This window comes from Python bivittatus, unplaced genomic scaffold (assembly GCF_059951505.1).
Source record: "Python bivittatus isolate LINGU-HERP-01145 unplaced genomic scaffold, Pbiv_v1 ctg000530_np1212, whole genome shotgun sequence".
Taxonomy (NCBI): domain Eukaryota; kingdom Metazoa; phylum Chordata; class Lepidosauria; order Squamata; family Pythonidae; genus Python; species Python bivittatus.
In genome coordinates, this window is record NW_028277085.1 from 1,767,906 (window position 1) to 1,794,722 (window position 26,817).

Here is a 26,817-nt window from a genome sequence, read left to right on the forward strand (position 1 = left end):
AATTAGTGCCTTTTCCCCTTTTTGAATTTTAAAAAAAAAACACTCCTAAATAATGAAATTGTAGGTACGGTGCCTTTTCTTTGGAGCTGAGGATATTTAAAGGGAGCTGTCCAGCAATGGTGGCTGATGAATCATTTACTGCAATGTTTCTTAACCATGGCCACTTTAAGACGGGTGGACTTCAACTCCCAGAATTCCCCAGCCAGCATGGCTGGCTGGGGAATTCTGGGAGTTGAAGTCCACCCATCTTAAAGTGGCCAAGGTTGAGAAAAGCTGATTTACTGTACAGATTTTGGAAAGTGCTTCATATATAAAATCTACTCTTAAGCAGATCTAGTAGAGCCGACATCTGACCTTGAAAAAAAGGAATATAGATATATTACTGCTTTTGATTTTGTAGGTTTTGTGCTGATGCTTAGTCTCTCACCTGTTTTGCCAGTAATATTTATTTGGTTTCTTTACATTTTTTTCCTTTTCTACATATTTGTCATTGTGTTGTTTCTGGATTTCTTCTTCCTCTGCCAAGTTGAATGGGGTAGAATATGTTAGCCGCTCTGATTTGCAAGGTTATGTTACTGCAATCCTGTAATAAAATTAGTTTTAGTATTCAAAATTGGGTGTCCAAGTCTGGTTCAAAGGGTTGGCAGAACCCAGTAATCTAAAAGAGAAATGCCCTTCGTTGGTGCTATTAGTTCTGTTTGAGTTTTCCACTAGACTAAAGTACAGTACTAGAATAATTCCATGGAGATTTATCAACAATTCCTTTTTTTTAAAATTATTTTGAGTAGAGATGTTTTTTTTTTTTTAAGTATTCTGTTCCCAGTCTAAATCTGGATCCGTGGCATGCCTGTGTGATGTGAATGATTAAATATTTGCATATGAAAAAGGATTAAGAAGATAGAATTCTTTAAAAAAGAATAATTTTTCAGACTCAGATGAAAATGTCTCTTATGTGGATCAGAGGAGCCTCCTATCTCAACTATTTACATAAATCACATCACTTTGAGTTTGTCATCATTGGAAACTGCTACATACCACAATTACTAGCTTTATACTAATATTCAAAAGCCAGTCACTATGAATGTTTGGTAATACAACAAGACTGGAACTTATTTCCGAGTAGTCTGCTGGTATAGTTGTTTCATGCAAGTACCTGTAGGCTGCTATATTTCTTTGCCCTAAACAGATTTGGTACCTGCCTTGAAAAGATAATAGACTTATATAGAATGAGAAAAAAAATACTTGGGGGAAAAAGTCAAGGATTGATAACAGATATGATTGATATGTAAGGTTGGGGTTGAGAAGCAGGTTGAACGGTGATCACTTTTCCTGTTTTAAGCAGCAAATCTTTGAAAAAGAAGAAAATCAACTTGTATATTCCATGTCACTGTCTCCTCACCTTCTGTATATGAAGCTTAGTTTTTTTTCCCCCCCTTCAGCCAAATACAGTATGTTTTTTTAAGGTAGTAATATTTTGCTGTGGCTTCTTTCAGGCACAATGAAAGATTGAACAAAATAATGCTGGGAGATGATGTGGAAATATTCTTCCAGTTTCTTATACAAGGTCACTGAAGACTTGTTAGTCCACGACCTAGACTCTATACTAAACAAGGGAGACGTAGAACTAACCATGATATTGACGTTTCCATGCTGGGGAACATCTCAAGCAATCAAATGCTGCTTTAAACCAGGCTTATTTCCAGAGAACAACAGTAGCCATAACAAAAATCCCACATGGAGTGTACCGATGTCTCTTTGCTGCTGGTGCTTAGCGATGGCTGTAGGGAACAAATCCTAAAATATGAGTTGTCCTCTCTCATTTACAGAGGCGGAACCGATGGCTTTCCAAATGTTTTTGAGCAACAGCAGCCCAGGGATGGTTGAAGATGAAGTTCAGCGACATCTGAAGGGGTTCTTCATTCCTCTTCTACAGAAATGTCACGCCAGAGCCCTCTTCTGAACCAAAGTTAGGGTCAAAATCAGTGTTTCTCAGTCATTGTTTCTCAACCTCGGCAGCTTTAAGCTGTGTGGACTTCAGCTCCCAGAATTCCCCAGCCAGCCATGCTGGCTGGGGAATTCTGGGAGCTGAAGTCCACACAGCTTAAAGCTGCCGAGGTTGAGAAACACTGTTCTAGGTAAACCATTAGTAGTAGAACTCCCAGTAGGTGGAAGAGATTTTGTTTCTCCAAAGCCGTAAATGATGCGCCAAGGCCATGAAGACCTATCCCATGTTTCCATTCTTCTTTTTCCCATCCTACCCTTTCTTCTCTTTCACTTTCTCTCTCTCCCTTTTGTGTTTCTCTATTCCTTGTTCCTTTCTGTTGAATTCTATTAAGCATTAAGCTGAAGAGACATAAAACTGCGAAACCTGCCCGTGGGAAGAAGGATTGTGGTTAAGAGAAGGAAATGGGGAATTCATCCTTCAACTTGTACTCTCCAAACCCTGAAGACTCAGAAGTACATTTTTACTCCCAGTCACAAAATACTTCCCTTTTATTTCCAGGCAAGAGATTGGAGCTTGGCCTATTACCTAAAGCTTTTTTTTTTTTTTTAAATAATGATAAATAAGTTGAACGCAGCTAATATTTTTCCATGGCCCTTGCCTTAAAAGCTGGGCTGCTGATCTGCAGCTGGGTCACTCCACAGCACCCTGAGGCATGAAAAATGGTTTGATCGTCTGCAAGAGTTGGAAACCCTGTCCTAGCCAGGAGAGATGGTCGCTTTTAATGAAGAGCGGATCATGGTTATTAAACCCCGCTTTCTAACCCAGTTTTTATCTTTTCTGCTCAGGAGGCTTCTCCATCGTAGACTTTGCAGCTGCGTCTTTCCCTTTGTGAGCCTCTATAATGCCACTTTTCTTCATTTTCTTGGCATATCGGCTGGGGTTTCCCCCCTGTTTTTCTAACGAAGCCCCATCTGAGGCTACAGTATGCCTTGCCTTGAGTTTTGGACCTCTTACATTTCACGACGCTGGGCTTTGCTTAGTTGGAGCAGATTGTAAGTCTGGGAGAAAAATGTTTCTAGGGACATTTAAGCAACATTGGACTGTAGAGGAACCAGGAGTACGTTCTTAGATATGCATCACGCTAAATGGTCTTCCTCTTCCGCCCATCACTTTGCTCTTCTTTATCTTACAAAAATATGTTTTCCCCCATCCTTTATTTAAATAAATAATATTTAATAACACATCGTGTCTGTGAGCCTGTTTCCAAATACATAATGACTTCATTGAATTCCGGCTTCCTTCAAGTTCCCAGTACCATTCCCCCCCCCCCCCCGCCTTTTCAGTAGCTTTTTTCTCATCCTCAGTGACTATATTAGGGCCACAATAGATGGTTTATCTAAGGCATCTTTCATTCGTGCTTCTTTTTTTTTTTAAACAACATCCTGCATGTTCTTTTGAGGTGCTTCCAATATCCCTGCTATTTTCTTCAGTGTTGTCCCTGGGTTTTCATTTCTGTGTTAACCTCGGTTTTGTTGGGGAAGTTACCTGATATAACAACAGCATGCAATACCCCCTGAAGGAATTCCTGATCAAACCTCCACTGGATTTGAGGAAATATGAGGGGATCTCCACTGGATTTGAGGAGGAGGTCCATTAGGGGAGGGAGCCAGGGAGATGACCTTGGGGGAACTCTTCAGGGACCATTCAGAAAACAAGTTCTGCAGAAGCATGTCTTGAGCCCCGAGAAAAGAGAAAGTAGTAAGCGGAGACTGGCTCTCAAGATGGAGGGAAGGAAGAACAAGGTTCTTTCAAGACGCTTTTACTAGAGTCTCTTTTAATAAAGGATGGTTCCGGTCTTGCAGTGGAGTCCGTTTCCTGATCTGGTCAACCTCAAGGGGCTGACGATTATCTACCCAAGTCTCAAGACATTTAGGGTCACTTAAAGAGAAGTGATTGCTTAGCATCCAAGAACTTGCAATAAAAAGTTGTTATATTTAGGCCCCCCCTCATTTATTTTTTTGCAAATGATCCGTGATTGCATTGTGTAAAACTGTTCCCCTGCTCTTCCTTCTTTCCAATCACATTTTTTGCAAACGGTCCTTCTGAAGTCCCAAATAGGTTTCTGTCCTGCTTGGAAATACAGGTCTCTTTGGCTCTCGCCGTACAAGGCTGGGTTGCTTTGGACAGAGGAATGTGTGAATGCTGCAAGATAAATGAAAACTCGCCAAGATAATTTTTATTGAACAAGTTCTAGGAGCTATTAATGTGATTAATTTTTGGATAGCATAAAAAAGGAAGAAATGGCCTCTACTTTCTATTTCAGATTATTTACTTAATTGTGAGGATAATGCTTTTGGTATTATTTTCATTTGTAATCATCAACTTGCATCAGAATTAAATTCTGAACATTGGAGGCTTAAGTTGGGGAAGAAGAGATCATCAAAGGGGTCTATAGTGTTGAAATTATACAAAAACGTGCAGTGATTGTTGAAAATATAACATCGTTAATTCTGCTCTACCATTTAATGTCATCCTGCATCTTGACTGATGTACCTCTGTTAGCTCAAGTTTATTTTTCCTTTTTTCTCTCTCTCCAAAACATCTCTTTGTTTCCGGCAAAAATTGATGCAACCAAAACTGGACTTGTGTTGAACGGTGACACCATAAATGGTTTGCTCCAGGAAAAGCTTCAATTCTCTCCCCAGTAGCTCAATAGAGTAATGTTAGGTAACAGGTTACTGTACTGGTGAAATAGGTTTCCTGTTTTCTCTGCTGGAACAGTGTCAGGAAGTGACTTAGAAATAAATGTGTGCAACAGAAAACAAATGAAGTCAAGGTACAAGGTGTAGCTAGAGTGCCAGGTCTACTGACAGCTCAACTTTCCTTCCAGATCAGCACTTTCTACAGCCCATCAACCCTGACTTGCAGCACTGGAGACTCCACGCCATAAACCTTCAGTTCCCTTTCTTTACATGTCATTGGTGGCACCATCCCTTTCCCCCATGCTGTGTTGGCTCCCCCCACCCCACCGCTCCCATTCCTCGAATCATAAGTACTGTTCCTCTATGCATAGAAAATGGTTTCCATTAATTTTTCAGCTGGGAAGCAGCAAGGCCAGCTGAAATTGCGGCCAGGAGTGCCTGTGGCAAAATAAGCCCTACAGATCGTGGAATCGTGCTTGTCAGATGGTTTCTTGAATTCCAGAGGAAAGGACGCTTCTCGATGAATGCGTGCCTATAACCCTCCAGCTTTGCATTTATGGTAACTCTCTTGAGGTAGAAATAAACAAACTCTGCACTGTTGAAGCAGGAATGGAATAATACGGTTTTCTAATTCCATTATCTTATCTCTGGGGTTTAGCTGTCAATTGAGTGTACCTCAAAAATACCTAGGCGTATTTTGCTCCTATCACATTCCTATAGGAATTTAGGAATGTAATATAATCTCCAGAAGATACCTGTGTGATATTACGGAAACTATTCATTTGTAGCTGTGCAACCCTAGTAGACTTCATAGATTAAAATAATAGCCATGTATTGAACATATATGAATATATATATATAATCTAAAAGTCGACCAGACTCCTATATTGCTAATGAGCTATGTATGGCTTGGAGCAGACAATGAAATGCCTCGGACTATATTTATTCTTACGCAAGTGGTTGCTTTTGAGTGGTGAATCCTATAACTTATTTATTTATTTATCATATTTATATAGACGCCCATCTCACTCAAACTTATTTAACCATCTCTCCACTCTGCTCATCTCCCAAGTCTGATTGCCCCTAAAACATCATAGCAATGGAGTCCCCAAACACTTTTCAAACATGGATAAAACTTACAAAACGGCTACCTTAAAGCTGCCGCCATCGCCATCCCCCCCCTCCTATTTTAAAACCTATCTGAAAAGGCAAAGGTGGGTATGCCCCAATTTCTATCTGAAGGTAACACTGCAGCCAACTCACTCCCTTGAGAATAACTCATTTATCCCTAGGGAATTATACTTAAGAATGTGGTGCAATGCAGATTTTTCCAGTGGGTGTGCTTTTTCCCCCTTTAGCAGACAGGCCAAACATCTCTCGTTTCCAATGAAAGAGTCTGGTGTGAGGGCAAACGATGTTAGATGCAGAGGGCCCGAGTTTCAACCAGTGTTCGTTGTGTAGCATTTAACCTGGGGGTACGTAGGGTTGAATCCGAGAGCTTTCACTAGCTAGTTTTCTTTGTTATCAAGAGCTTTTCTAGCATCTGCAATAAAGGCATTTTACTAGAGCTGTGACCTTGAATTGATGGGCGATTTTCTAATGAAGTATTACTGTGGATATAAGTTGCGACTACCTAGGTTTTGTTTAAAGACGAGGAAAAACTTCACATTGGTAAGATCAGTGGAACGGTCTCCCTACGGAGGTTGTGGGTTCTCCATCTCTGGACCCGTTTAAGAAGAGGTGGACAGCCACCTCTCCGGGATAATTGAAGTCGTTTTTCTGCCCATTGCAGAAGGTTGAACAGGATGATCCTTGGGACCCTACAACAATAAAGTAGCTTTCCTGGAATCCCTGTTTGTTTTTTGACCTGGCCTAAGTCAAGGCTGACTGGTGGGAACACAGAACCTGCGTAGATGTGTGAGAGACCGTTCCACCAAATGACCGTCTCCATGCGAGATGAACAAGAAACCATCAGTGGTTCCTATTCACGATGGTTATATGTCCAAAGCAGCATTGCCTTGGAAAACATGGGTAAGAGACTGTTGTCGTCTCGTGTCTGGCTTGTTGGCTTCCCATAAACATTTCCTGCTTGAGACTACAGGGTTATGATCCTTGAAGACTACTTGCTTGGAGAAGGTGTCAAAATGCGTCCCACCTGGCCACAAGCCATACTGGAGGACCCATGTGGTGAAGAGAAAATAGGCAGGTTTCTCTCTTCACGGACAGGCGATGCACACGCTCTTCAAGAGATGTGGTGAATGTGTGTGACGGCTATTTTTATACATATTAGGGTAAACCTAGGTTTGTCTCTGCATGTGCGTGGAGCACATCTTCACATTTTTTATTATCATAGAGTGGTCCTAGCGTTTAGAAATGTGTGAGTTCTAAAAAGGGTAACAATCTGCTTTTTCCCTTTGTCCTTTGTTCCAATATCTTGCACATATTGATGGGAACGTGGGGAAAACAAATTCATAATTTGATGATGAAACAGTAAATATCAATCCTCTAGCGTCTTTGTTTTAGCTCGTTATAATTACGTGACTGTTTTCATGGTAGCCTTTGGAGAACTTTCATTTATTGAGGGCTGATTAATATGAGGGTTCTCCTTATTCTTTGATGTCCTCTGTATAACACTGATGACAAGAAATCTGGTGTTACTGCAAACTCAAAGTTGTTATTAATGTTTGTACAAGATACCTGTGATTCCTTATTCATTTCACTTTATTGCTTTAGTGTAGGCCATATAATTTGAATGTATAATTTGCATATTCTACCTACAATGTGGCCAGGGCGCTATGTGATTATTATAAGTTTAACTAATATTGTTAAGCATGACAAACCAAGTTACGGCAATAGGAATTCTGTTACCTTGTTTTTTCAACCATAATGATTTACAATAAACTACATTGTTGAGCAGTGCTTCTCAACCTTGGCAGCTTGAAGATGTGTGGACTTCAACTCCCAGAATTCCCCAGCCAGCCAAGCTGGCTGGGGAATTCTGGGAGTTGAAGTCCACACATCTTCAGGTTACCAAGGTTGAGAAGCACTACTTTAGCGTGTCATTTCTCACTGGTATATTTTTAAGAGGAAAAGATTTTCCGCCAGCTAGATTTCCCATGATTACAAACTCTGAGGTATTCAGTTAAAGCCGTTTTGTTTCACGTCCTAAAAAAAAAAAAAAGAAATAGAAAGCTTTTTATCTGCTTTGCTTTTCACAGCACGTGACGTTATATTCCTTTTCCTATGAACATAAATAGCAGTTCTCAATATTAATTATTTTTAGCAATGGAAGTTCTTAACGGGAGCAGTAATTCCACTTGATGATGTGCTGAGCCTTCCATGGGAATGTATATAAATATATTCATACGAATAGCTAGCGATGACTGAAGAAAGTCTCAGCATGTGAACATTATACAGCGTCCTTCGATGCTGCCAGTGCATTCGTTTATCAGCGCACTGCCAGTGCTGCCTCCCTGAACACCCCGTGCAGACAGGCCTTTTTCTTTCAAGATGGGCCTCAAAGAGAAGAGACAACGTGGGTGCTTTTCTCCTTAATGCGACTGTCCTCAGACCTTTTGTGCTCATCCTTGCAATAAAATGCAAACGGAATTACTGTGTTATTTATTTTGGTTTTGCTGATCACGGCAGTAGCACAAGGCACCGAAGAATGCTGATGAAATGGACAGAATAGCTAATGCCGTGGAAGACGGCGGAGAAGAAGAGAGTGAAATTCAACAGAGATAAATGCAACGTTCTTCAGAACGGGGGTGAGGAGGGGAGCCCTCTCTTTCAGATGGGAGGACTGAGCTACCTGGGGATATAATCAGGGACCTGGATTTGTCTTTACAGTATTCTTCCTCCCCCGACCGTCATAGCTTCTGCTCTAGGGCCCAGGAGGACCATTTTGCTTCCAAAAATCCATCCACGTCACCAGGAGCGCTCAACCTTTGTTGGCTTCGGTCAACACTAGGCTTTGCCTGACCTGTGGAAGCATTGCTTCCAGAAGTGGGGTGGGCTTTTCTTCATCCAGTACATTTAGCCATTTTTCTTTCCTTTCCCACATCTGCGATGTGTGCAGTTAGGCTGTGGGATATTTTTGCAGGTTATTTCAGAATTGACTCAGTAAGCGACCTCTAAGTCAAGTCTTCTCCCTTGAGTTCTGTGTTATCTAGAGTAAGGGATGATCTTCAGAAGCCAGGGCTGCCTGTGATCTTCTGAAAAGGTGGAATTAGGTCTAAGCCACAATTAGCATCAGTATTTTTCATCAGGATCTGTTGTAGTCATGATTGTCCCCAACCATTCCTCCAGTTTCTTGTCTGGGTAGATTGCTTTTGGCAGCAAGGATCTTTTTTCACCGCGATCAGTGAAGCAGATTTGGTCCCGAGATGGGTTAAGATGCATCTGTTCAGTAGAAAGCAAAATGACTTTGTCTTTTTTCAACAAATGTACAAGGAACAAAACTATTGAGCTATATGGTCAACGTTTCTGGAGTTTAATTTATATTTCTAGATATTGGGGGGGGGTTCCCTTCCTTATTCTTGTGCTTATTAATTCTGAGGTTGTGTCGATCTTTTAATCCTGTTGTAGGTGGTTGTATTGATCTTTTGTTCATTAGGTGAGCATAATAAGTTTTTTTAAATGTTTAAATCTCCAGCTATTGTGATCAGTGCTGAGAATTCTGGGAGTTGAAGTCCAAACATCTGGAAGTCGCCAAGTCAGGCTCCATAGACAATTTATTATATAAATTGCATTAAATGTTCAAATTGGTTACCCTTTTCTTCTAAACACTTTCTTACTTGTTTGACACATGACCTTTGAACATTCCTAGGTACAGTAACATTTTCTCTGAAAAAAAATTAATAAAAATATATTATGATGGGCCTCTGGGGCCTGACTTTTGGTACACCCTGTATGTGCTTTATCCATCATCAGCAGAGAGGAATGATAAATTATTATATGCACAAAGGTGGAAAGATTTGACTTTACCCACAATGGAGGGATGGGTGGTGAAGGTAATGGAACTCGCTGAGATGGCCAGATTGACTTCTTTGATCAGAGAAAAGACAATATCTAAGTTTAATGCTGATTGGAAACCCCTTGACTTTTTGCATAAAACAGAAAAAAAATGAAATTATGATGTATAGTTTTGACAATTAGGAAAAAAATTGATAGTAAAAATGTAAGCAGGGCTGTAACCATAGAGTAAGAGGTTAATTTAAATTTATACTTATTATCACTGTTGTAAAAGAAAATCGGAAGTCATTTCTTTATACTTTTTTCTTTCTTTTCTGCAACTTTTAGCTTGTTCTTTCTTTCCTTTTTCTTCTCTCTTGATTCTAACTATTAGTTCTTGTTAAGTTTTCATCTTTCTTTTTAAAATTCTAATAAAGTGATCTCTCTATATGTAAAAGCAGTGAGGAATGATAATATTGTCGTTAAAGATTGATTTAGTCCTGAAACTCCCCAGAGGTTTCTCCACAAAGTCAATCAGGTGTAGGAATTGATGTTGTAGGAAAATTCTGTTTTTCTTTCTGTACCAATACTTATCCCTGACTCCAGATATTTTATTTTTAATAAAATTAAAAATTTTATTTTTAACAGACATTTTATTTCCTTACAGATTTCTCAGGAGACACAACTTATTCGCACGGCCTACTGTGATAAAAATGAACTAGCTTCTTCACCATCTGACGCACGGCGCAGAACCTTTACTTCAAGTCTGCTGAAAGTAAGTCAAATTCACCCCTCCTGGAAGATTGACCAGAATTCTTCTTTTCCATTCTTGATTTAAGATGTTCAAGTCGGGTACCTAGGTGTAGCTATGTGCCCTAGGACTAGAATTTCACTTTCAGGGCATCTCTTGCTTCTTCTTGTTATAGATGTATTCTGCTTATTTTTCGTGGCCTGTGCAGTCTCAGGTTATCCAGTGAAGGTCACGTTCCTAGCCCTCATAGTTTCAGAAGCATTATGCTTTAAAACAGGGGTGATGCCTGCAAGAATCAAGGGGATAAGTTCTTGTAATTTGAACTACTAAAAACCCCATCCTCCGTAGCTACCAATCCTCTACAAAATAGCAAACCTTGACATATCAAGATCCTAATAAAGCAGGTAAATTGTAAAATTTCATTCACAGCCAATGCAGCTTTGTGAAATTTATTCTACCCAAAGGTCGGATGTGATCCTGCAGCATTTTTTGGAGTTTTCCCACAACATTTTTCTCTCCTTCTGCTTGAATAGACCTGAACTTTGGGACACTTTTCTCAAGCTAAAACCAGATGTGTATTTGTATATTTAAGTGAAATGTGCACAACATTGTGCTTATTAAATAATATGAGATTTACGGTGTATCTTAGCTAATTGAAGGAGCTGAAGATGAACTGACAAACTTCAGAAGTTGGCTGAAAGAAAGTTTTGTGCTTTGCTAAAGCCCAGCCCAACCTGAGGCTCCATAATTGGTGTTTTTAGTTGTTTTTTTTACAAGAGTTTTGTATCTCTGTAAGAGAATATTTATCTTCTTTTAATGAACCCATCACAGCCCAAGGAGAATTGACCTTGATTAAGAATTGCAGGATCTTATGTAACATCGGGGACAGAAGATATTCAACTGAAATCCAGCACTGTATGCATTTGTTACTTAAACACCTATCTACTGCGGGTGTCTTAAATGTCTTATTATATGTTAAGGTCCTTAGATGAAGTGCTTCAGTGAGACTAACAGAACAAGGATTAGTAATTATACTTGGCATGGGTGACACTATGGTGCAATCACCGAGTAGTGTAGCAAGCGTTTTGCTCATTTGGTTGACGCAAACAAATATTATTAATAATAATAATAATATCAGCCTATTGAAAGCCAGGAAAATAAAGCTTTAAAACTAAGGTGCCAGAAAAGATCTTTCTTAACCTAAGATCCCAGAGCCTTCCTGCAATCGGCAAGTCTTAACGGACTTGCCATGGAAACAAGACCGTATTTGCATTTCTTCGGCTCTGGCTATCGGTTCCATTAGCTACCTACAAATTATACCAACGACTCACTGTCACTTACTGGTGTGAGAGTTTCCTTTCTCAGCAACTGGATGGTAGAGACAACTGGCAAAAGGTTGCTGCGCACACACGCTGCTCAGAGCTTGAAATCATGCCGTCGTGATGCATAAGAAGTTTTTTATAAGCTTTTTATCAGCTCTGTTTCTTTTAGATAAAATACAAGTGTTCTGTGCTATATAACGTGATCCATCAAAGTATAAAATTATCCCTATGGGTTTCCTGAAGGTGAGCTTTACTTCCCCTGATGCAGTGTTTGTCAACCTTGGGGACTTGAAGATGTGTGGACTTCAACTCCCAGAATGCCCCAGCCAGCATGGCTGGCTGGGGCATTCTGGGAGTTGAAGTCCACACATCTTCAAGTTCCCAAGGTTGACAAACACTGCCCTAATGCATCAAACCAAGCTAGTCCATGGACTAGGTCCTCACACGTTCTTTAGTCACGTATGGTATGGGGAAATTGCCATTTTATTCTATTTAGAAAATGTATATGCCACTTAATTAACTTAATTAATGAATTAATTAACTTAATTAAGCTTAATGGTGCTGGGTGGCTTATAAAAACCCAGTAAAACCATTAAAGGGACAGATCAAAATGCAAAACTAAAGCAATAACATATAAATGCACTGTTACAAGGTAGAGCCCCAAGTGGTCATAGAGTGGTAACATTTACACATACTGTAAATATCCAGTAATCCAACAACTTTAATAAGGCACTAAAATACGATGACACAGAATAATTAGCACCTAGTGCATGCCAACTGCTTTAAGAAGAGGTTGCTCAGCCAGCATGAACAGCGTGAGCAGGTCCTTCAGGTGTTTTGAATCCCATAGTGTTTCTAGGCCTTTGAAGACCAAGACCTTCAATTGAGCCTACAAGCAAATAGGGAAATGTAGGTTTGCCTTCAAGGCTTGCCCCACCTACGAGCAATTAAATAATCCCCTATCAGAAACATGAATAATGGTGGCCTAACAGTCCCTTCCCTCTTATAGCTGGGGAGATGAGAGTCACCGTTTTCCAAATTACTGAAACCGAGTGAGCCTCAATTGCAAAGTTGAATCACAGAGTCCTTCTCTCTGTGGTGGCCATGGAGTCTGTATGGAACAGGATGATTTATAATATTAAGAAACAGATTATATCAGCAGTTGTAACAAGGTCTTCAGTGCCTGCTTTTATGTGGTATGTTCTTCCAAACAAGGTCAAGAATAGCGGATGTTGCTTTAGATCCTAGGATGAGACTTCCAAGAAAACAGCTAGTTGAAACTTGGAGGTTTCATAAAACCTTTAATAAAACACCCTTCTTTGTAGGGAAGCCAAAAGGTTGTATTGGTCATTGCTGACCTGACATGTCATCTTGATCCTCAGCTTGATTGTGATGCAATAATGAAAAAAACCACAGTAGCTCAGGAAAGGCAACAATTATGTGAACATAGCCTTGTACTGTGGGCTTGGCCCTCAAGGCGTGATCTCAGCTTGGAAGAGTCAATGTGGGCAAGAAGTTCACTTGTGTAAAATGAAGAGCACCAGTTTGGGAATTGGACTGGGAATAGCGTTCTCTGTTCTCCTTTTGGTTGCGATCATAGTTACAATCAAAAGAGATTCCTTGACTCGGCTGTGTAGAAGTCTGGTGTATTTGCCCTCTCTGGCCAAACTAACACCATCTGTTGCTCCTGAGGAAAGTTATGGAGGAAACCCTTCCAAGAACAGGAGCAGCTCTGTTGTCAAGGAGGAATATGGTGGCGATCATCACACCACAAAGGAAGAGGAAGAGAACGAGGCACGCCAGGAAAGCGTGTCATCCAGGCATGGATGACCCAAATAAATAATAATAAGATTGTAAACATGTGAGCAGGGCCTGTGTTTTGTGGTTGTAGAGGCCAGCAGTGTTGTGAGCTTTAAAAAATAACCGCACTTTCTAATTAAATCCATTTTGATGCTTCACCGAGAAGATATGGGTAACCCTCGCAACAAGCATCTAAGAGTGTAGTATTATTCCAGCACTGCTTGGGGCTAAGGCTAAGAGAAAATTAGTTTCCTAGTGAATTTATGGCTGTGAAATAGGAGCTGAAGAATTCCTGTGCTGGAACTTGTCATGTTAGTCCCTAGAGCAATTTAAAAACACAGCCAATACACAGCTAGAAAAGCCTGTGTATTAAAAAACATGTGTTGAATTATGATGCACTTATGGACTTTTATTCCATAAAAATGAGTTTGCAGCTGGACAGTATCAATTTTAAGGCTAATTGTTTAAAGGAAAACTTTGGGCCTTATAATTATAGACCATTTGGAACCCTTAAGAAGAGTTGATTGAGGACTGTTCAAGGAAGAAGAGACAAGATTGTTCTTTGCCCAGAAAACAAACTTCTAAAAAAAAATTGCCCTGATTGGTGGACTTCACCATACCACTGGTCTTTCTTTTCCCCAAACTCTCTTGTTGGGTGTAGACAATGATTATGGACATTCATTTTTGCAGTTTATTTTCCACCAAAGAGCTGGGCAGACCCAAATGTTGGAGGGAGGTGGAATCGAGCGTGGGCAAGAGTCTGAATTGGGGCCCTTGACTGACCAGCTGTGGAAGAATCAAAGAGGGTCAAGCATGCATAGTCAAAACCTCCATTTTTAATTTTCAGGAGTTCCATTTCAGAAAGCTGATGTCTCACCTCTCGATAGATTATTTATCTGGGATCCTCTTTCTCCCTCTTTGTAGATGGACGTCTTGTAACCTTGCTTCTTCTGCTGCCCCGTTAGCAGCTGTGCTACATGATCCCATGACTCTTGATATGGATGCTGTCCTCTCAGACTTCGTTCAGTCCACGGGGGCAGAGCCTGGTCTAGCCAGAGACTTGTTGGAAGGTGAGATCCGATTTATGGAATGTGGTCAATGGGGTATGGGCTGCCTTCAGGTCCCTTTGCATGTGTTTCAGGACGTGGGCCCTCAAACGGAATATACACCTCCTTGAATTTCATCTTTAAAATGTACTTATGTAACAAAGCAGACCGATAGGTGGAAGTGGTGGTGAGCAGAAGCTGCAAAGGGTAGTAGATCTGCTATTTTGCTGCACATCGTATCAGCAAAGTGAAATACTAGGTGGGCTCAGGGTGTCATACTTGGATAAGACTTATTTTTCTTGTGACTATAAATATATGAAAATATCATGGTCCACATTGTTTGTATTCCTGCTGATTAGTGTCTATTAATTTTTATGGTGGTGGAACTCTGCCCTGGTGATAGAGGGAATGCATTATAAATAAATTCTTTGTTGCTTGTTTCTTATCAGTTCTCTTTAAAAGGTTCCTCTTTATAGCTTTGAACCTGGTTACCTGAAACTATTTGCAGCCCCAGAAGCCTGCCTGAGCTTCATGATCAGCCCCTGTGGCTTCATGATCATCACCTGTTTGCACCAGGTGGTGAGGACAAGAAGGAGGGCGTTGTTAGTGATGATCACACCTTAAGGAGCTTACCTACATTGGCAAACAGCAATTTTAATTTAATGTAGTAATTAACTAGGAGACAAAGTAGCAACTCTAGAGTCTGTACTTTTGTGAATGGGGCCTACATAGGTTTTGTACGTTCTAAAGAAAAGTGACATTTCTATTTTTCAAAAAGATGTAGATGTCCTTCATGTGAAGTGCCCACTCTTTTTAACAAACCTGCAGCTTTCTGTTTTATCTCTTGGCCTTGTGACTTCATTTTGATTTTTTAAAAATCCTCCTCCTTTGTGTTCTGGAGATGCCCACACAAAGTAACCACCTAATTCATATATACGTTGAAGTGGGCTTTAGCTCCTAGAAATGTGTATCCCAGTAACACTGTCAGTCCTTCAAGTAGGTCAGGTCAGGAAGCAGACACTGCATGGATTCCAGAAATGCGGCTTTGTTGTTGTAATGTAGGGTAACTGAATCTTGTCCAAATTTCCTTTGTCCCATCTTATACCAAACAAAATCAAGATGGAGCTATTTTAAGTTTCTTTCCTATGCTCTTCTCTCAGGACCGTGTAATCTTTTCTACAAGTCCCTTTTATACCTTCCAGGAGGTCATCTCTAAATTCTTTCACCCACTGATGCAGTGGCATCTGGAACAAGCCACAAGGAGGTCACGTGCATCATGACTTCAGTGACGTAACTCACACCATTTGCACAAGGATGTCTCGTCACACATGATGTCACTTGCTCCTTCTTTGGACACCTGAGTACCTTTGCCCTGTTTCATTAACAAATCATGTTTAAGTGGCCAAAAGAGCACATTTGTGTAAAGTCAGTGAATGATACGTTTGTTCTTTTTTGTGATAAGCCATCTGTAAAAGAACTATCTGCCACCTGCTATTTGGAATAATGCTCACCCACCTCCAGCTTGATAGATTGCGGAATCCAAAGGAGGTGGGGTTTTCCATGCACTTGTACAAACTATAGAGAAGTCCCCATGAGAACAGTGGGAGAACTGTCTCAGAACTAGCTACACTTAGGGAATCCACGTCTGCATCCTTTTCAGCAACCTGTGTTTACAAGGGAGAATCCACTGTTGGCCAGTACCGTGTAGCACTAAATTCCTTGTACTGTAAAGCTCTCCCAGTTGGGCAAGATCAAGAAGCAAGAACTACACCGACTTCAGAAGGTCTCCTTCATGCTAAATTAAGGGTAGATACAGAATCCTGGAAACTGCAACATGAATTTCCAACCACATTTATTGATGAGTCTCTTTGAATGGTTTGAACTGCTTCTGCCCAACTTTCTGGTCACCTGGGCTGAATTGCCATTTATGAGATATTACCAATGGACCTCCCTGTTATCTTTTAAAGATGTTGATGTGTAACGTACCTCCTGTTACGCTCCCAGCCTTGTGGGCCAAGATAAAAGTCTTGGCTTTCTATAAACCATAGGTTATACACAATATTTTATCTTTACTGTTACATGGATAGTGTTAAATTTAACTTTTAAAAGGGCCAAGTAGAGAACCACGGTTCTGTAGTTGTGTGTGTGTTTTGAAAGAAATTGGAGTGGATGATGGTTGGTCAAGATGGTTGTGAATCCAGATGAAGGTAACATTTAAATAATAGTGGCTTGGAAAAGCAACTTAATTGTTTGACGTCAGCCGGCCTTTAACTGCGCCATTTAAAAGAAATGTCAGCATCGAGGCTTGCCTCATTGTCAGCCGATTTGTGAAGACTGCATTCACAAGAGCATGTGGTAGGGAATGTGATAATTTCTGACTGTCCTTTGAAAGATTGTTAAGAGCTTTCATCCTTCTGGTGTTAATGATGCCCTACTTCAATAGAAGAAAATTAAATGCATTCTGCTTTGATGAAAACTAATAATCATCTGGCGAAAAAGCCAAAAATTACTCATATGTTATTTTTTTCTGATTTTTTTTTGGGTGGGGGTAGGCAAAGGTTTGTCTCTTGAAATTCTTAGCAGCAGTATATCGTTCTATCAGCTGACAATACTGCTTGCATGATTAGGTAGAGATAACAGTTTTGCAGTTATCAAAATAAAGCTGCTACTGTTTCTGTTGTTTTTCCATGCGCGTAAGCCAAACAAAAGTTATAAAAGCACGTACTGCCATCAAATTGGTCCCCAAAAGTAGCTGAGATCTTAGATTTCATCCAAAGTATCTGAAAATACTTCTATTAATTCTGGGGCGCTCTGTTCTCATAGTAAGGAATTAAAAGATAAAGCCTTTCTGTTTAATTATTTCCCAGTGTCCCATCCTGATTGTGTAGGTTCATTCAAATGAAGTCCTAGCATGCTGAAACGTAATTTCGCTTTACTAACCTAAGGAAAGCATTTGCTAGCAGATTTGGGTGCATAAAAGCTTTTCTAATCATTGGTTGTATTTTTGGGGTGGTGATAGTGGTTTGGGGATCTTCTAATGTTATTTTGAATTGGTAACAAATACAGCTCCCTAAAATTTTGGAAAGAAAATGTGCTAGCGTACAGGCCTATGGTTTTTGCTCCAGTTCCAAACTTAGTTTTTTTAAAGCAGCCAAATTCAACTACAGGTTGCTACCTCGTTGGACTAAACATAGCCTCAGTACGTGTCATCTTGGAGGAATGCACAGAATAACACCCTTGTGGTCTCCCTTGGAGATCTCACAGAAGTGAAGCAGAGTTGTGCAGAACTTCGTACATAGATGAAATTAACCCTAAGGATGACTTTCAGAGCTCCTGCCAAATAGCAAATCCTACTCCAATGCAAAACTTACATCCATAGTAGCCTTGTGATTTTGTTAGTAAATGGGTTGGTTCATAACTCCGATTTTCAGACCCTTCCATTTGAGAATATTTTCTCGGATTATGGAGAGAGAATGCCTTAATATTTCGCTTATGTGCTTCGTTGACATCTATCATCTGCAGGTTCCACTGCCAGGTTCAACAGATTCCTCTTCTAGAACATGAATCAGAAAGAATCTGGTAGCACCTTTTCAGACTAACAGGTTCACTGAGGAAGTGAGCTGTACTTCATGAAAGTATATGCCATTCAATAACATTTGCATCTGGTGAAGTGGGCTCAAGTTCAGTAAATGTGTGCCTTTCAGTAAAAATGGTTAGTCTGAAGGTGCCACCGGGGTCCTCCTGGATTTTTGGCTACCCCAGACTAACACAGCTCTCCTCCTACATATTCCAAAACACGAAGAAATGAGAATAGGAAGGACTTAATAAACAACCAATTCCAACCAAGATTCTGGGAGTATTCTGCCAAAAGACAGGGTGCCCAGAGACTAACAACACAATCAAAGTAGCATGCTGTGACGTTTGATTCTTTAGACAAGTATCAGAATACTTGGAGAAGAACTCAAGCCTTGTTGAGAAAATGTAGGAAAATAGCAATTTAATAATAAAGAGTGAAGACTACTTCTGAGAGGGCAGAAGATAGATATCAGCTGTTCAAACGTGGAGCTCTGTTTAGCCAGCATGATAGATTGTAGGCCAAACTGGGAAGGTGTTACTTACAGGTTGGGTAATTTGATAGACGCTTCAAATAAAGTTTCAGTTCTCAAAGTCCAGCAGAGTCTGAGGCTGATTAGATCTCATGATGACTCTCCTTCTCCTCTTCCTTCTCCTCCTTCTCCTCCTCCTCCTTCTCCTTTCTCCCCCCTCCTCTTCCTCCTTCATAAAATTTGCCTTTTGTTTTAGAAAATTATTGGAATTAGAAAATGAGATCCTTCCAGTAGACTGAGCTTGATTGTGTCCTTATTTTAATTCCGTTATCCTTGTGTGCATGTTTTTTTTTTAATCATTTGATAACAAATGTTTAATTGCAACAGTTTTAGCTCTGCACTTTGTGTTGTATGTATTCTGCCTTCACAACACATGGATATTACGTGTTCAGCATTGAACGGGGAAAGAAAAGGCTGTTTAGATGCGAACAATTAAGGGAGGATGATATAATGAATACTTTAGCGTTTTATTTATAAGCAGTGCACTGAAAATAATAAGGGTCTGATGTGATTGTACATCAGCACGCAGGAGCAAGAATTAAGGGTTGGGGTTTTTTTGCCTAAGAATGTAACAATCTAAAGGCAGTAAACCAGTTATAAATTGAAGTTATATATTATAAGTTAGAAAGCAATCCTCAATGAATGAAATGAATGCAGCTTGTTCAAACATACATCATGCTTTCTTGTTTCCATTTTGGAAAACGCTCTACTTGCAGAGATGTATTTAATAAAATATGCCCTTCTTTGAATTAAGCATCCTATATTGCTATTGGAACATTGATCACTGGACGCATCCCAAATTGTCAGTAGATTCTTTATTATCTGACCATCTTAAATATTTTATGAAGTTATAAACCAACATATACTATCTGTTGTGGAGATAGCACCCTAAATATTTGAGCTGTTTAAAGCTGAGTCATAATTAAATATACCATGAACTTTTATTTGGTTATTTGGTTACTTAACTGTACCAGCATTTGAGTTTTCTGTTTGTTTCTATAGTCAAGGTCTCCAGCTAGAGAGATGAAAGCTAAGAGATCATCTAGTCATCCCTTTCTTCCTGGAGTGGCCAGAGCATGGGTGAAACACGACTCACCCAGAAACTAATATTAAGAGTCTTACTGGCTCTCTTATTATAGATCATTTAGAACCGTTAAGTTGAATAGCGAGTGCCCTCTAGTTTTTGGTCCACCTTCCTTTTAAAGCTACCCAAGTTGGTGGCCATCATTGTATCATATACTAGTGAATCCCACAGATTAACTCTGTGAAAAAGGGCCTCCTTTCATTTGTCCTCCCACAATTTAGCTCCGTTGGATCACCCTCGCTGATTTTGAGGAAGGGAAAATAATTTGATGAGCGCACTATTTTAATCAGTCTAAAAATTCTGCTGTGTGGTCAGATAGATCAGACCTTCTCAGCCTCGCAGCCTTCTCCAGAGAACTGGGCCTTCACATAATGCAGTGTTGTCCAAACTTGGCCACTTTAAGATGGGTGGACTTCAACTCCCAGAATTCCCCAGCCAGCATGGCTGGCTGGGGAATTCTGGGAGTTGAAGTCCACTCATCTTAAAGTGGCCAAGTTTGGACAACACTAACATAATGTGTCCGAAGCAGGATAATTTAAGCTTGCTCATTGGTGCCTGGAGTGAGAACTCTGGGTTGACGTGTTCAACGATCCGTTGGTTTGTTTTCTTAGCTGTCCATGGTCTTCTCAGGAGTCTTCTCCAGCACCAAAGTTCAAAAGTGTCAGTCCTCTTCTTCAAAGTCCAACTTTCGCTTCCACAGAGTGTCACAGGGAATACCCTTGCTAACTTTTACTTTTACATTGGTACCTTTTACTCTCACTCAATTAATCTGAAACAATTGCTGCCTGTGGCTCTTCGTCACAGACATCAGTCTGGCCACGAGCGAGCCTGTGAAAGTCAACCCTGCCCCCTTTTCCTGTGTTTTTAGGCAAAAACTGGGATTTCACTGCTGCTCTGAGTGACTATGAACAGCTTAGGCAGGTGCATACAGCGAACCTGCCCCAGGTGTTCAACGAAGGAAGGTATTCGAAACAGCAGCCACAGCAGCAGCAGGACAAGGAATCTTCACAACCGATGAGCAAGAGTGAGCGGCTGTCTCTTCCTAGGCAGGAGGACATCTCTCAAGGTAAGGCGGATTGCTACGACGCCTTCTGCTGGGGCTGCTTCTAAAGAGCCCTCCAAAATTTCAACTGGGTCTGCATATTAGCGAACCAATAGTCCTGTAACAGCTGTTTTACGGTCACTGCATGGATTATTGATATGCTTCTGGGTGCAATGCAACATGCTGGGTTTGACCTCTAGAACTCCCCAGGACTTGGCGCTGAGGTTCTTTCAGGACCACCTTCTCCACACAGAGGTTCCCCACCCAACTTATCCAATGTAGACCTCCCACCAGCATCTTGTAATGGTTCCCCCATGAAGGAGACTGGTCTCCCAGGCAATGCTTTTCTGTTGCAGACCCCTGTTGTAACACCCCCACCCCACCCCAATTAGAATCCTCATTGTTGCTCTTTCAGAAACGGTTGAATCCATAAAGAGTGCTTGCATGGGGGGGGGGGGTGATTTATCTCTCAGTTTTGCAAACCGTTGTGTTTCAAAAACAACTCCCTGTATTTAACAACGCAACACAAATAGAATAAAATATCCCCAGTAAGCAAAAAAAAAAAAAATCATTAATTCAAAATGTCCATGGTAACTAGCAAAAATTAAAATCATGCAGAGCTTAGAAGGACTGTTCCCATAGGAGGTTTTCTTGGTCAATACACCTCCACCCTGTAGATGTGTGGGCTTAATTGAGAAGGCTGTGATGCTACAGACTCACCATCTTCAGGCCAGAGAGCTCACTGCTCAGAGGCTACAGACAATTGCAAAACCAGGATTAGTTTTGCACTAAATAAAACAGTGTTAGATTCTATGTCTGCCACAAGGCTATCAGTTGATCCCTTGGGGTTGATAATCAGTTGAGCTGCACAGGGAGGATCTGCCTTCTGAAGCCACATTTGATAAATGTCATCCTAGTTTTCAGTGCTGCTGAGATCTGAGCTTGACCGTTTCTCCTGTCTTCCCAAGATTAAAGCTGACTTGACTTTATTCCATGATTGTGCTGTCAAGGGGTGGCTCTGTGATGAATTTAATTCAAAGTGGATAATTATTAAAGATGTATCATGATCTGGGGAAAGGCAAAAGTTTTATACAAGCTGAAGAGAAATCAGGAAGCAGAGGAGAAGTCTACCTGCCATTATTTCATGGTGGCTGCTACATGTTTATTGTCCTCTCTTCTGATTGTTGGGTGATACTGATCTTTGAAAAGTTTTTATCCCCTGGGATACTCCAGCTCGTAAGCCAGTTTTTAAAATTATGTGAGAGCAAAGGTGTATTGTCTTTTTTAGTTTTCCACTCAGACTGGACTTGTATAATATATAACTGAGTGAATATACAGGAACTTAGACTTCCATGACAAACTCCCATCAAAGAGTAGGGTGTACCAATTCTTCTGGCATTGTGAGCTGAAGTATGGAATAGTTGGGAGAACTTTCTGTCTCTGACAAAATAAAATGCTGAGAATGAACCTTAAGACTGAAGTCCTAAGCACCCTTATTAGGAAATAAACCCCACTGAACTCAGTGGGAGTAACTGCTGAGTAAATAGATGTGGGTGATGGTCTCATTTGCTCCTTTCCTTCTTTGTTCTCCTGCACAGAGAAGAGGCTTTCTAGAGGAATATCTCATGCCAGTTCCGCCATTGTCTCTCTTGCTCGCTCTCATGTGGCCACTGAATGCAACAATGACCATTTCTCCTTGGAGATGCCCATCTACACATTCCAACTCCCTGACCTCAGCGTTTACAGCGAAGATTTTAGGAGCTTCATTGAACGGGACCTGATTGAGCAGGCAACCATGATTGCTTTGGAACAAGCTGGTGAGACATCCTTCAGGCATGAATTCCTGGCTGCTCTGACATTTTCTTGGAGCCCTCTGTTAAGCCCAGGGATTGCTGAAACTGATTACTTATATCAGAAACTAAATCTCTGTGCTAATTTCGTCTCTGAAAGGTTATAACAGAGTTAGGAAATGTGTGAAAAAGAGTGATTAAAATGATCAGAGAGATAAAGCACTTTCGCTTTAACCGAAGGCCAAAGAAAAGACTGTTTTAATCTAATAAGAGAGCAATGTGTAGGAGGGATTTGATAAACATATTTAAAACCATGAATAATGGAAGATAGTAGGGAGAGAGAATGTCTGCTTCTTCCTCTCTTGCATAATCTTGGAGATGTCCCAATGAATGTGACGAACAAGAGAAAGTAGCTGTTTATACAACCACAGAGGTAAATTTCTGCAGCCCGGTGAAGATGTGGTTGAGCTTTACATGTGACTAAGCTTTGCGTTGTTACCGTGGTCCTTATCAATAAACATAATTGTGCCATATTGACTGAAGTCTGCCTAGAAGCTTAACTGCTTCGGCCTCTTATGGAGCCTCCAGAGTAACAGGGCTTTGGGGAGGTTCATGGAGCAGGTTTTAGTTGCATTTGGATCTGACTAGGTGCTGCACAGAGAGGGGAAAAGTACTATGTGGTGCAAACCTCCAACTCCTAAACAAGTCCATTTTGTAAAAGATCAGACTCTCTCAAATAATACTCACAGCATATGCAGGCTGGTCAGTTCAGCCCATAGAATCAGTTTAATTTTGTGCCCCCTGACCTGACGAAATAACAAAATAGTCTATGCCAGTGTTGTCCAAACTTGGCCACTTTAAGATGAGTGGACTTCAACTCCCAGAATTCCCCAGCCAGAAGTCCACTCATCTTAAAGTGGCCAAGTTTGGACAACACTGGTCTATGCCATACAAGCAATAGCCCAGTCGAAGCTCTTGATGCATTTACGTTACGTGGTGCATTTGTGGTTGCATGACATTATGGTCTCTGCAGATCCAAGAGCACCGTCATTCCAGGTCACACCTTCTAAGGAGTCTTCTGGGAAAGGGCTCAAAGGATCTCATATCCCCATGTAGCTATCAGAGTCTTCTGGAACCTGGTTTGTGCAGTTGTCCTTTGATTCATGGAGAGGCTTTGTGAGATTTAACTTATTGCGGTGGGAAAGGGAGAACCATCAGGAGATCTTTGCATCTTCATCCAGATGGTGTTCTCTGAAGCACTTCAGGAACATAGATCAGCAAGAAGAATTCATAGGATAGATTAATTGCACCAAAGCATCTAACAAATGCTCTCATTATATCCTTGCTTGCAAGATGCTAAACTTTGGACTTGATGGTACTATTATTCAGAGGACCTGGGGCTGATTAAACGACCATATATCCCTAAGTGCCGTTTAATGGTTCTGCATGAACCTGCAATGGAGATCTTTGATGGGGCACCCTAGGCTTATACCATAGGCTGTATGCTTTATTCCACCAAATAAATGACTTTGGTTAAGGAGTAAAGATAATGCTTATTAAATGGCGTGCAAATGGAGAGGAGAGGGGTATCTAACACCATGAGAAATGGCATTGTGACTCAAAACAGTATTAACAAACTGAAATGTCGGTTGAAGACAAAACACAGCATTCAACAAAGGTGAAATCGGGTCCAAAGAATCAGAGACACAAGGTGAACCTTCATTTCCTGTCACTCTGTGCAGAATGGTCTAGATATCTCAGTGCGTAACTCAGTGGAGAGAAATCTAATTACAGAGATATGGGACAAATTGAATGGAATATGGCATCCAGTTTTGGGTGCTGTGTGTAAAGAAGGATATTAACCCAGTGCAGAAGATCAAGAAGAAAGCGACCAGTTTGCTGAAGCCTGCAGAAAGAAAGCCCTGTGAGAAACAGTGGAAGGAGTTGGGCGTGTTCGGTGGGGGAAGAGAGAGCAGAATACGGATAGAAAAAACAGGGCTTAGAGATCTGGATAATGGTGACCCAGACAACGTGATAAGTCCTATTGCAGAGGGTAGCGCTTGAGAAAGAAGGTAGCGCTTCTCCTGCACAGGATGAATTGATGCTTTGCCATTGTCCACCTCCAGCCTCCTCCTCTGTCACTGCTGCCCAGTAGAGGGGCCTGCCTGCTTTAGCTGGGCAGCTGGGATGACCTTCACGCCTTGGGTGACCCTGCTGGGAACAGATACTCTTGACATACATTCTTGGCATCCTTCACTCATCCCTCCAGGAACACCGCCTGCCACGATGAGACAGCATAGCAGGACTTTGGGGGGGGGGGGGAATAATTTATTACTGTCCTTTAAAGAGCATTTTGTACCACAGTGCCTACATGGAGCAGGTGATGGGCTGTTATTTCTCAAAGCCCACAAGAAAGTTGCTAAAAATGAGAATATGTTACTTCTAATTTTATCACTCCCAAAGGCAGTCCAGCACACTTAAAATGATACTTCCCGAGCGAGCTCCTAATTTAGATTTAATCAGAGTAGTTGGGGCTAGGACGTGTGCGCCGCCAGCTGGTGCTTATTGAATGCATGTGGAGATTAACAAGTGCTTTTCATAAATTCAGCCATTAATGCTTAGATTTACCAATGATACACTTCGATGGGCCTGCAAAAAACTCCCGCTCTTATTAGATTAAAAGACCAAAGTCTGTCGGGCTCCGTGTTGTTGTTCCTTACATGCTGTAAAGCTCTTGGATTTCTGAATTAAATAATGCAGTTGTAAAGTGGATTACAACTTTGGGAATTGATGGAGGAATCAAGCAATTAGTCTAGGACAGTGTTTCTCAACCTCGGCAACTTTAAGCCGTATGGACTTCAACTTCCAGAATTCCCCAGCCAGCATGCTGGCGGGGGAATTCTGGGAGTTGAAGTCCATACGGCTTAAAGTTGCCGAGGTTGAGAAACACTGGTCTAGGAGTTACATGAAGTTTTAGAGATGACCTCAGAGGTGGACGTGGAATGCAGCAGTCAATGGGAAGGTAGAGTTTATGGGAAATGGTGGCCCTGCTGAAAAGAACCAGGAATTGTATAATAGTAAGGAGAAGGAGGAGGAATACACTAAAGAGCTAAGATTTTACTTTCTTCTATCAGAGAAAGAGTTCTGTGGGACAAGATAGAATTTTCAGTGGGGTCTGAGTCTTAATCCTCCTCCTCTACTTTCATGCAATATATTGCTTTTGCCCTTTTTATATTCCTCTCAACTCCCTGGTGGCCATGGAAAAGATGCAGTGATTGCTTCTGAAATTAGGAGGATCTCAGGACAGTTAACATTGGCTGGAAGATATCCTTTTGTAAAGGAAAATGGAGCTGACCTTGGGGAAGTTACAAAAGGAGGAAAGGAATGAATGAGGCTTTAAGGAGGGACGGAGAAGAGGTTACCCAGCCCAGAGAGAGAAGGAAGAATGAGAAAGAAATTCAAAATAACCCTAAAATAATACACTAATATTGAGTGTAAGATGGGACATGAGAAACTTGGACAGGGTTTCAAGGCAGGCCACTCAAGAAACAGGCATGGCAGGAATTTCCAGGGGTGCTACTTTATATATTAACAGGGTTTATTCACCAAGTGTTTGTTCATTTGCATTATTTTTTTCCTTTGAATTATTATGAATCCTGATACAGTGCATTATTTCAATGCAGTGATGTTTATATAATATCATTCAGGATTATTGACGTACTATAATTTAGATAGCTTAGAGTTTTGAAAAGAAAAAAGAAAAAAAATGTTCCATCAGTATTAACCGCAATTTAAGATATCAGTATGACAAGCACAACATTATTTTGCTTGTTCATCCAAAGTTAAATATAACATTGAGAGACTTGCATCAAAGTATTTATCATATGATAAAAGTTTTGACCTTAAACAAATTATTTAATATTAAAGTCTCCATTGCGCATGTGTGTGTGTGTGTGTGTGTGTGTGTGTATCATGTTAATGAAGAGAAAAGATAGACAAATGGTGCAAATTTAACAAGAATTGAAATATTAAAAAATAGGGAAAAAATAAAAATAAAAACAAACTATTGGGTTTCTGACTTCCCCTTTTTTATACATCGGCTCATTTGCAACGGTTGGAAACATTTAAGCCCCCTTAGAAACCTGCCCGTAAGTGATTACATTTGCCATGCTGCATGGGTGTGTTGTATGTATGGGAACTACTAACCAACTGTTGAAGGCCTGTCCAAATCTCTCTTGGTCCCAACTTTTACCAAACAAAATCACAGCGGGATTAC

At 40.7% G+C, this 26,817-nt stretch overlaps 1 protein-coding gene across 1 annotated transcript in view; it reads left to right on the forward strand.

Moving 5' to 3' along the window:
- Positions 1 to 26,817, forward strand: part of OTUD7A (OTU deubiquitinase 7A) — a 56,590-nt gene that overhangs the window by 8,066 nt on the left and 21,707 nt on the right. Inside the window, exons 2-5 of the mRNA XM_088148324.1 lie at positions 10,268 to 10,375; positions 14,398 to 14,543; positions 20,578 to 20,775; positions 22,350 to 22,568. Of these exons, the coding sequence (XP_088004450.1) occupies positions 14,459 to 14,543; positions 20,578 to 20,775; positions 22,350 to 22,568 (502 nt within the window). The 5' untranslated portion in view covers positions 10,268 to 10,375; positions 14,398 to 14,458. The remainder of the gene's footprint in view (positions 1 to 10,267; positions 10,376 to 14,397; positions 14,544 to 20,577; positions 20,776 to 22,349; positions 22,569 to 26,817) is intronic.